Raw genomic sequence first — 11,656 nt, 5'->3', positions numbered from 1 at the left:
GTCATTATTAAAGTGTAACGGCGCACACATACCCATTAGGGGTGTACTGATACATGTATTGAAATTCAGATTTTTGAGAACGGAAAGATCAATACGACGCAAAGGTGTACTGAGTTCTCACATGCAACCATGTTGCTTTCAAACAAGCAGCGGTGTCTAAATTCAGGGACTGCAATCTTTGAAGACCTTGTCTATAGAGCCTGGTTTTGGTTAAATACACAAGATCCTTCTGACCAGGAAGATATGAAGTGAATAGTTAAGAAATTTGATGGTCTAGGGCTAGGCCATCAAATTTATTTCTGCCCTTTCCTCGGCATATGTCTCGTTGCCTAGCAACTGCAACAGAGCTAAAAGAGCTTTTTGCCGGGTTTGAGCTTGACAGAGCCTCCCGTTTCCACTTATGTTCCCAGGTGTGTGTGCGTGATGTTTGAGAGCTCACGATCGCCGAGTTATCGGATTCAACCAGTGTGACAACAAGCATATTAAGTTGAGTTCTTATTATGGTTAATCTTTACATTAAAACCAAGCTCACCATTGTTTTTCTTGTGAAATTCCCAATAAGTTTGATGTGTCACATGACCCTCTTCTCATTGAAAAAACAAAAGTTGGAACCAAGATGGCCGACTTCTAAATGGCCACCATGGTCACCACCCATCTTGAAAAATTTGCCCCCTCACATATACTAATGTGCCACAAACGGGACGTTAATATCGCCAACCATTCCCATTTTATTAAGGCATATCCATATAAATGGCCCACCCTGTATAACACTATGAAAACGTTAAATAATATTAACAATTAAATAATAAATTTAAAAATTTTAAAAAGACAGTGCTGCCTCGCACTCAATAACATTTTATTGTTGGCAAGTAACACAAGTTGGTTCACTTTATGTGGCCTTAAGGCAGCCCTGGTGCATGCTACAACGTTACCCCAAAGCTGAAAATCCATTCAGAGCGGGAGCTGGTGGCTGGGATTAACAAGTACTTTTTTGCAAGAAGGCTAAGCCTTGGAAACTTCCACCACAGATTTTAGGTCTGCATCTGGTGACATCGAGTACCTCTCCAACTCATTTTATACTGTTTCCTTTTCGGTGAGATGTGATGTGGCAGCAGAGGCAGCACTGTTTCTTGAAGAAGCTTCCCAATGATTTCTGCTGCTTCTTTTCAGATGGAGTATGTTCTGAATCTGCAGTGGAATCTGTAGCTGCTGTTCTTCCACCTGTCACAAAGTGGAAAGTTTTGGATTTGGTTTAAGCTGCATGATTTGGGTTTTATTATTGTTGACATGCTTATTTTGTGTTTTGAATGGTCTTTCCCTTTGTGGTACCTCCCAGAGACACTAATTTGAACTAATGGGAACAGGTGTGGCATGTCCACAGGTGCAATGGACTCATAAAATGAGATATAAAAGGAAAGAGTCCAGGAGAGTGGGGTGGAAGAAGGAGATACGGGTGTTTGGGAGAATTTGATGTATGTATGTATGTATGTATGTATGTATGTATGTATGTATATATATATCTTCTCCCTCATCATCGGCATTAGTTCACATTTATACCAGCAACACCTGAGGAATGAAGATATAAACTCACACATTACTGCTGATAAATAATTCCTACTAATGCATCAGACTCTGCTCAGAAGTTCCTGTCTAACCATTTTAGCTGCTGCAGCTGATTTGCATCAATGTAAATTTAAAACTAAATCAAACAGGTCTTTTCAGAGAGGGGTTGAAATAGAGGATAGAATGGCCTGTGCCAGGGCTCCTGGGACAGATGAAAGCCAAAAAACTAAATTTTGTACTTTTTACAGGCTCAAAGCACAGTTTTGTTGCTGATGAACTGCATTCTTTGTCCTCTTTAACCATCTGGAGGTAGGCGTTGCTTATTAGCAACGTTAAAACATACCTACCTGGTTACTCTTCATACGTATTTCATGAGCATTTTTTAAACTCAGAAGTACCCCCGAAGGCCTTAGTTGTTCGTCCTTTTATCAAAACTTATTTTGAGCCTGAGTGGGTTAACTGCTTGGTCAAACATGTTAGTGGGGCTGCATGAGAAACTTGAGCAGACACCCCGCTTCCCCTGTTTCCTGCCTGGGAACAGTTGCTAGAGCATGCGACTGGCTGTTACCGTTTCCCGGGGCAGCCGGACGCGCGGACCGGTGGCTTCGATGCGAGGCTGTAGTTACACTGGTCACTTGTGGATCTATGAGGGAGACCACAGAAATATCACAGCTCTTTTAGTTGACGCAGCTTCACTTTTTAGTCTCTCAACTGCATCCTGGGAGTGTCAACTCAGCTCCCGGCTCTGTGTTGACACATCACTAGTAGCTGAGTCAACGCTCCTAGAGTCGGGTGTGTTGTCAACAACGGACTTGCAGATCTTTGACCGTGGTGAATCAGCAAAAATATCCTGATATCCTCAGTCAGCTTACCTAGTTATTATTTTACTAAGCAGGCCAGAGGTTCCTTCACTTTGGAGTCGCTATACCGAGTTTTTCTTGCTAAAAAAAACTGTTAGCTTTGGGTTAGCATATAGCTAATGTCCCTGATCTCCAACTGTGGAGCATGAGCTGATGTAAAAGACCACTGCGCCCGGCTACAATCGCAGTGGTCTGAGGCTCTGCTTGTAATTTAACAGTTCCAGTCCATATTAGATCTCCTCAGACGAGCAGCATGACTACTGCCTCGCACAGAAACCAGTCGGCCATGCGGGTGGACTACCCTGGTCCCCAGAGCCCTTCTTGGGGTAGCTGAGGTTGGTTAGTAGCTACATTTGTTCCAACCCTGTTCCAAATGTAACAGCCCCACTCTTAGCTCCACCTCTTTTTACATTTTTGATTGGTCTGGGCGTGACAGGTGTGAGGAGATGTGTGACACAGATAAAAAAATCAGTGGAGGGTATCTCCCATTTTTGGCTTCAACCTGCCCCCCACCGAACAATGGGTGAGTTATGTCCATATATGTTGATGATATGATCAGGGAGCAGAGGAGGTTCTGGGGGCTTCTTGTAGTTGTAAAATATAATATGGACTGGTACAGGATTCAGGCAGTTACCCCCAAATTCCACTACCTCCGCTCCGCTCCGCTGCGGTCCGCCCCCGCCTTCCGCAGCCGCTCGCTTCCGAACTCAATTTTTACTGGTACGCGCTCTACAACGGCTCCGCTCCGGTGCGGAGACCTGAGGTGGGCAAACAAGCATGCGCGGGATTTTCAAGATCTTGCGATACAGTCCGAGCAATAAACGCGGAAGTTAGATCCAAACACCTGTTGTGTGGGAGAAGCATCGGCATGAGCTGTTTAATCTGCCCATCATTTGTGTAGAGATCAGCAGTGTTTGGATCAACAAAGTGTGACTACTTTGATAGCGGAAACTGTATTTATGGCTTACTTTTGTGCATTTAAAGTTCAGCCGCCATTGATAGTTGTTAAAAGTTGTTAAACCTGTGCATATGAAACAAAAAACGCATTTTGTTTATCGATTTATTGTGAAAAACGGAAGTTGTGCTTGCTCCTTTTCCTGTTGGGCCGTTGTGATTTCTGTCCATTTACTGCGGAGGTGCTCCGGCGTCCGGCAAAAATAGGATCGATTCTATTTTTGCCGGACGCCGGAACAGAGGGCGGCGCACGGCGCCGCACTGCCGGAGCACGGCCGCAGTAGTGGAATAGCTCTGATTGACTACAACGGGACCGATTTTGCTCCGGCGTTCGTGTCGGAGCGGAGCGGAGCGGAGGTAGTGGAATTTGGGGGTTAGGCTACGTTCACACTACAGGCAAAAGCGCATTAAATCCGCTTTTTTTCCCCCACATGCGAGCCATATCTGACTTTTTTTTATGACAGTCTGAACGCACAGATCCGATTTTTTCAAATGTGATCCGTGTCACTTGAATATGTGGTACTAATTCCGACACATATCTGATGTTTTTGAAAGCGACTGAAGTCTGAACGGTCATGTCGCATTAAATCAGTCTCCTACGTCACTGAGTCAGTGGAGGTGAGCGCCATGTGTGGAGGAGAAGCGCTGACAGAAGGGTTCAGGAGTCTGTCTGGACTTCCTGTTTTAAGTTTAGGAATTAAAAATACAAGAAAGAGCGTCAACAGGAGCTGGAAGTGCTGCTGGAGCTAAGCGTCTCACCGGTCTCTGTCTCCATGAAGGAAGGAAGGGTGTGTGTGTGTGCTCCGTGAAAGTGGAATTCTCCGTGAATGAATTAATACTAGAACATTTTCGGTAAATAACAATTCAGGGAGATGACGGGAACAAGGAGTACAATAGTTTACAGTTTTTAAAAGTTTCCAGGCCAAAACGGAAGAATTAACAGGTGTGAAAGTTTTCACTGATAGTTTATCCACAGCATCAGGATTACATCACAACTCCGCTGCTCCTGGTTTCAGCTCCACTGAGTGTAACTTCTTATCTTCTGCGCATCACAAGGCACGTCACAAATGTAAACCTGTGTTTTTTTTTCTGTATAAATGGTTGCTTTATTCATGTAAAACACTTTGTGCTGATTTTATTATGACATCCATCAACCCATCTACCGGTATTTTATTTTACTTGTTCGGGTTTGGGTCACGGGGCAGTATCATAAGCAGGGAGGCACAGACTTTCCTCTCCCCACCGACTTGAGCCAGCTCCTCCAGGGGAATCCTAAGGTGTTTCCTGGCCAGCTGAAAAAACATAGTCCCTCCAGCGTTTCCTTTAGGTCTCCTCTCGGTTGGACGTTCCTGAAAAACCTCACCAGAGAGGCATTCCAACTAGATGCCTGAACCACCTCAACTGGCTCCTCTCAATGTGATGGAGCAGCGGATCTACTCCGAGCCCTTCCAGATGACCAAGCTTCTCACCCTATCTCTAAGGGAGAGCCAAGTAACCCTGCGGAGAAAGCTCATTTCGGCCGCTTGTAGCTCTTGGTTTATTATAAAAAGTGCTCTACAAAATTTGATTTGATTTGCAGATAGACTTGCAATGAAATACCAGCTCAGTGGCCGAGTGGTCTGCCCTGAGACTGGGAGATCATGAGTTCAAATCCACCGATAGGTCATGCCAAAGACTTTAAAAATGGGACCCAATGCCTCACCACTTGACACTGAGCCTTAATGGGTTTGATTGGGAGGTGAAACCACCAAATGGTTCCAGTTGTGTCTGCATCTTCTCTTTTACGCTCTTCCTTCTTCCATCTCAGGAACATTGCTAAGTTGAGTCCCATTCTGTCCCGCTCTGAACTTGAGACAGTTCTCCACACCTTCATCTCCTCATGCTTAGACTACTGTAACTCTCTTTTCACGTGTCTGAGCAGAACCTCCCTGAACCGTCTACAGGTGGTTCAGAATGCCTATGCTCGGCTTCTGACCAAGTCCTCCAAACACACCCACATCACCCCGCTTCTCCTCCAGCTTCACTGGCTGCCAGTCAACTTCAGGGTTCATTTCAAGATCCTGGTTCTGGTATAGGGCCTTACATGGACAAGCACCATCTTACATTGGTGATCTTCTTAGTCCCTACACCCCCAGCAGGTCCCTGAGGTCCAGTGACCAAAGTCTACTGGTTGTGCAGCCCCAGGCTAGAGGTCAAAGGCGACAGATTATTTGCTGCTGTGGCCCCCAGACTCTGGAACTCTCTCCCCCTGAGCCTGAGACCAGTGGACTCAGTGGTCTCCTTTAAAAAGCAGCTGAAGACTCACCTGTTCATGCTGGTTTTGGTGTGACCTTCATCACCCTCTCCTTATTCAGCTCTCCCTACCTATTCCACCTTCCTCAGGATCCACTGATTTCCCTCTTTCCGATTCACTCTCTTTCTTTCTTTACATTTTTTAATCACAATTATAAGTTTTTTGCTCATTTTAAATATATTTTTAATTATTTTCTAAATCCTTTTTTTTTATATTTTTACATTTTTTGTTTTTGTGAAACTTGAGAGGCGCTATAGAAATGGTCTTCTTCTTCTTCTTCTTCTTCTTCTTCTTCTTCTTCTTCTTCTTCTTCTTCCCACTCCCCAGGGGATGGGTCAAATGCAGAGAACAAATGTCACCAGTGTGCAACGACTAATGGGACATTAACCTCGATTTTAACTTTAGATGGCTCTAAAAACTATTGAATACAAATGCACACCACACTTTTCAGATTTTTATTTTCTTAAAAATTTAAAATCCATGTCAGTTTCATTCTACAATTATGTGCCACTTTGTCTAAAAATTCAATAATAAAACACATTTAAGATCGGTTGCGAGGAATCCAAATGTGTGAACGTTCTAAATGACACGGCACTATAACACACCATAAACATCTATTCCTGTAGAACTCCAGCAAATCCACCCCTACAATTAACCGCCACAAAACCAGTTTTTTAGTACAAAGATGTCATAGAGGCATAAAACAGGGACTGGAGGGGGGGGCTCTGTATTTACCTCTCTAAAGACTTGGACAATATGAAGCCTACACTGTAACAAATAGGGCAACCAAGAGAAAAATAGATCAACTTCTAATTCTTAATCATAGTACATGCATTAATAATGAATAAATGTTTCACATCAAGGATTTCATTTCTATTTCTATTTTTATTTCAGCAAGTAAAATAGAGAAAGTTAATTCTAGTTTAGTTTTATTGAAACAGTAAATAGAGACACACATAGATCCTTCTGTTTGGAAATCGTCAGTAGAGGCCAGAACCAGTTGGTATGGTCTTATTTCCCACTAGATGTTTCGTTAGCCAAATCCAGCAAGTCGTCAAACAGATCTGATATGAAACAGAAGAAAAGACAGTCGATTATAACAAGGAAGCAACAACATAATCACAAGTTTACATCGATCCCTTACAGTAAAGAGAGAAAGTTTTTTGTTTTGGAATGTCTGAAGAGTCTTTTTTCTGATCATGTCATAGAGAAACTTGTAGTTCAGCCATTTACTGAGCCAGAAAATGGTCTGTCAGCATTTAAAGAAAAAACAGAAACAGTGGTCTCTCATTCATCGCAGGAGTTACGTTCTAAACGTAACACGCGATAGACTAAATCGCTTTATTTTTTACAATTATTATACATGTTTGTAGCATACACAGCTACTATTGGGTTCACACACACCAGAATGTCTGTTTCTCAACAGTTTTATTTCCAGCATGTGAGTCGTGTCACACACTCACCCCAGCGTTTCAGGCTCTCGTCATCACTTTGAGACTCACATCCCTTCCTCGTGTACATAAAGTCGTAAAACCCCTTTTAATCACTTTTCTCAGACCAACGTTAACATTTTATTTCTTGTTTAAACACTCTGAAAGTCCAAACATTTGTACCTTTGGACACAGAACACAATGCACTGTAAAAATAAATGCAAAATTGCACTAAAATGTATGCAAAACAGCGAGGCCATGAAATATGAACCGTGTTACAGCGAGGGACCACTGTATGAGCACTTCTGTTCCAACAGTATCCAAAGAAGACTTAAAGTCACTGTTGAGACTGTTGAATTAACCAGTCATTGCATATCCAACTGAATGTTAATAATGAACATAAACATAATGAAATAATTGCTGTAAGCTCAACTATGTGTCTTATGCAGCTAAAGGTGAAATGTGTGTGAGCTGAAATAGAGATCTTTTCTCAGGTATGTATGGGAAGCACTAGCCACTGAAAGTGTTCTGGTGTTGCTCTGACATTAGCGTCTTTCTCATGTCAGCGATAGACTTTTGTTGAGAACACCATTTAGAGTTTTGTGTTCTGAGTTAAAATCCCAAGTGGCTTTTCTGTTCAGGCTGGTAATTTCCTCGTCAACCCAAAGCTGCCTGATGAAGATCAGACTGACTGATCGGATGATTTTATGTCATAACAGTTTTTCTTGGTGCTTTTAACTCACCTTGTCTGTTTCCCTCTGATGATCCCTGTGCTGCAGCTTGGTTTCCTCCTCCTGCTGCTGCCTGCTCCTTGTTTGGTCCTCCTCCTATTCCCTCAGATCCTCCCTGTCCCACAGCCCTGTTGCCTCCTCCTTCTCCTCCCCCTGCCTGCTCCTTCTTCTTCCCCTGCTGCGTCTTGTTTTGTCCTCCTATTCCACCTATGACCTTATTCACGGTGTCCTCCACCACCACACCTGTACAGCAGCAGCACAACGAGAGTGTCTTTAGTTCACAAGATGCAACAGCATTAAAGGACAGTGTGGCCGTTTATCAAAACACAAGTATGCTAGTGTGTTCTTGTGTACTTTTCAACTATGTGCTGGACGCATACAGCAGGTAGTCCATTCTATTGAGTACGGGAGGACGAGGACAGCATTTGAAATAGAACCGTACTCCGCTGTGTCATGGCAACAATTGCTGCTTGTTGTCACGGTTAAATAAAAGCGACCTGACATAAAAATGAAAGTCTAGTTTGTCCCTTAAATAACAAAATAACAATTAATACATTTTAGTTGTTTAACGTGTGTTCCACTTTTGATCAAAACTGATAAAATACCAGCATTTCCCATTTTTAAATGAAGAGAAATATTTTATTATCATCAAAACAGATCTATTAGACAACCCCACTTTTATTTTGATAGTGGGTTAGCTAATTAGCAATTTGAGGTATTGTGAAGAGTCTGGAAAAAAAGCATAAACACACAGTATTTTTTACAGGTTACACTATTATTTACAGTAATAGACAGCTTTATAGTTATTTATTTAAACATAATTATCTGTATTTTTGATAAAAAAAAACACTGCAGTTATGAGCTTTCTTCTCTGCCATTCATCATTTGGGGTTTGCCACGCAATGCATTATGGGATAGCTCGCTGGCCCAAGTCCGCATGAAGATGTATTGATACATTCTTGATAGTGTAACGGGTTGGGGTTGGGCTTTTATGTTGCAGGGGGTGTTCGTGGCGTTTGGTTCTAGTTCTGGTTCCAGTTTCTGCCGCTCGTTTAAAAGAGAAGAGCAAGCTAGTGCAGCTGTAAGGCGTGGGTTTAGGCCAACATGACACTGGTGTCAGAAATGAGTAGTCTCATCCACATCACACTTGGCTAATGATAATGGATACCATGTTGTCTGTGACGCGGTCGGGGGGATGCCTCGTCTTGCCTGCTGCTTCCGAGCCCTGTCGACAGAGGGACTATGAGGCTCTGGTTGGGGCACCACGCTGCTACACTCTGAGCTGTTTAGCTGACAACACGAACCAGGGGAGCTGTTGAGAGCCTTGGCTTACGTTAATGATGATCTGGACCACTGCACTTAAGCTCACATGCCACCCGCCCATCCTCTGTGAGCAAGCTTGGGACCACTTCCTCCAGGTGCTACCACCAGATGACCAAACCATTTTGCCCACCCAGGTTCCCTCCAGGAGGCCTTGGATTTGGTGTTCGAGCGGGAAATGCCGATCACTCGGCCTACTGGTACCCTGGATGTGAGAGCTACGAGCATTTCTATGGGCCCATCTGTGGAACCTCGGTGAGCTGCAGAACTTACCCAACTGGTCCGGTCCATGGTTGTGAAGGAGGACCAAGTACTGCTGATTCTCTGTCCCGTTTACTAGACCAACTAATTGATGCATCGAGATGCGGATATAAACAATTTTCTTCATAGAAGAAGAACACCATAATCAGTTATAGTGGAATGTAGTTTTGTTTTTTAATCGTGACACCTGCGTCACAGCCACATCTGAATGGGACGTGTCCTCCACATTAATCGAGTGAGAAATTTTGGTCCGCCTTTATGTGGTGTTGCAGGGCTGGAGTTGGAGTTTTAACCTGAGGCCGAAACCGAACTGAGTGAACCCAACGGGTTCCATCAGATTTGGGCTGGTGAATTATGTTAATTGAGCGGGCTGGGTCGCACAGCACGCTCGAAAATCAAGTGAAACAGATGCACAGAGTCTCTGCTCCTATTACAGAGAGGAGCAGAGGATGCACCTTTAAACACGAGTTATTATTACTCCTCAAAGCACTTAAAAAGTCAGGTTCAGTCGGGTTCAGACCAAGTGTTGGGATGTTGGTAGATCCGGTGTTGGGGTGGGGGTGGGTGACAGCGGCTGCAGCATCTAATCGTCTGTCTCTTTTATTTAGGGACACGGAGAAGTTAACAGGAGAGAGAGAGAGTCAAAGAGAAATAGGAGACAGTAGTTCTTGTTGCACTTTATTCTTTTGTTGCATGATTATAAACTGACGTTAAATTCAGTTTAAAGAGAAACTGGGAGGAAACTTTGGTTGATTTTAAGTTACAGGAGATCTTGTTTCCCATCTGCTCCTCCAGAGACACCATGGACATGAGGAGATAAAAATCCCACAGGACAGGTTAGTGGAAAGGTTTGTAGTTAGCTGGTTAGTGAAGGAGATCCATCAGCTGGGTCATTTAATCCTAATCCAGCCCACAGCCTCCTGCTGGTGTTATTATTATCAGCAAGAATAAAGCAAACATCTCAAATATTGGAAGTTTAGGATTTTTTGTTTTGTTTTTTTGTTTTATGATTTTTCTGTATTAAAAACATTCCCTCATTCTCCAACATTTCTGAAACAAGACCTTTGGGTTCAAACTAAATAACAAACTAAGCCAAACATTTCATTTAATTTCTTACGCCCTTGAACTGCAGCATAAATATGAGACTCTAAAGCTGCTCATAGGCAGTAAAAGATAATATATGGACCCATTATGGATTTTATAACTTAAGTAAAGAGAAAAATTGGAGGTGTCCTCTAGGTTTTCAGTATGTTTTAAGGTGTTGTTAGCATCTGCAGAGCAGCCGTTTGCTTTAGTGACAAACCCTTTATCATTAAGATGGAGGAGTTCATAAACCATTAAATCAGCTCATAATATCCAAAGAACACAAAGCATCCACAAAACAGAATTAACACTAAACTAAAGGAGCAGGACACAAAATTTATACAAGCCGACACTTAAATACCCGACATGCACACTGATTGTTACTGCAGTCGTACTTCAGTTTCATATTTCAAACAAATACGTTTTGAGCTCTACTCACCTGCTTTATTTCCAATAGTTTTAGCGAGCTTGCCATCGCCCCCGAATCCTTTCAGGAAATTGGACATGTCTCAGATGTAGTGTGCTCAGACAGGAGGAAGTGTGCTGAGGATGTTCAAAGTGTTTTTCAGGAACAGCCTGTGGTCTTATACCTGCAGGTGTGTTGTACCTGAAGGCAACTCCCTGATCAGGAATCAGGTATAGTGAGAATTAACTGGTCGAACTGGTCTGAGCGCTTGGGGTGTGTGACTTTATTTGTGCTTTGTGAGTTTCGTTTGTGTGTGAGTGCTTCTGCTGCTAACGCCTTGAGCATTGACCGCAGGTTTGGATCATCTGAGAAACTGAATAAGATTATTGTTGTCAGTCGTATTGGCTTTCCACCTCCTCTCTCCTAAAACATGCTGCAGTCATAGCAACATCACACACTCTTGTTTTCATTAAGAGGGAGATGTTGGGACCGATCTCGGTAGAATTTTTCAGGCGTTTGTTTGGAACCTGCTAATGCTTGACCTTCACATCAAGGTTCTCATTTATTAACCGAACTTACTCACAGATCTGTGCATTTGTTTTGCCTAGGATTTTATGAATTGTGTGGTATTCACGATTTTGTTTTTGTACTTGTGGGTTTGTGGAGGTCATGTGTGGTGAAATGGCAGCCCTCCAGGAAAAAGCAGGAATGGCGTGCGGCCAGGTAGAGTGCAAGCAACTCTGTGCCAAATGTGT

At 43.1% G+C, this 11,656-nt stretch overlaps 1 protein-coding gene across 1 annotated transcript; it reads right to left on the bottom strand.

The window, feature by feature from the left end:
- Window positions 1-6,111: 6,111 nt before the first annotated feature.
- LOC107397263 (single-stranded DNA-binding protein) lies at window positions 6,112-11,091 on the bottom strand. Its single transcript, XM_015977192.3, has 3 exons — window positions 10,935-11,091; window positions 7,844-8,074; window positions 6,112-6,734 (listed from the first exon to the last, which is right to left on the bottom strand). Exons 1-3 carry the CDS (start codon window positions 10,999-11,001, stop codon window positions 6,682-6,684), a joined length of 351 nt encoding a protein of 116 aa, XP_015832678.3. The 5' UTR covers window positions 11,002-11,091; the 3' UTR covers window positions 6,112-6,681.
- Between the last annotated feature and the right edge of the window lie 565 nt (window positions 11,092-11,656).

Source organism: Nothobranchius furzeri, chromosome 12 (assembly GCF_043380555.1).
Source record: "Nothobranchius furzeri strain GRZ-AD chromosome 12, NfurGRZ-RIMD1, whole genome shotgun sequence".
NCBI classification, from domain to species: Eukaryota; Metazoa; Chordata; class Actinopteri; order Cyprinodontiformes; family Nothobranchiidae; genus Nothobranchius; species Nothobranchius furzeri.
Note: the sequence above shows the minus strand (reverse complement) of the source record. Positions and strands in the feature narration are given on the sequence as shown.

What these genes read in the sequence shown, in the direction of transcription:
- LOC107397263 (XM_015977192.3), bottom strand. Translation starts at nt 11,001, where the DNA reads ATGTCCAATTTCCTGAAAGGATTCGGGGGCGATGGCAAGCTCGCTAAA. An exon ending in AACTATTGGAAATAAAGCAG is followed by an intron (nt 8,075 to 10,934) that starts GTGAGTAGAGCT and finishes GCTGCTGTACAG; the next exon opens with GTGTGGTGGTGGAGGACACC. An exon ending in ATCAGAGGGAAACAGACAAG is followed by an intron (nt 6,735 to 7,843) that starts GTGAGTTAAAAG and finishes GTTTCATATCAG; the next exon opens with ATCTGTTTGACGACTTGCTG.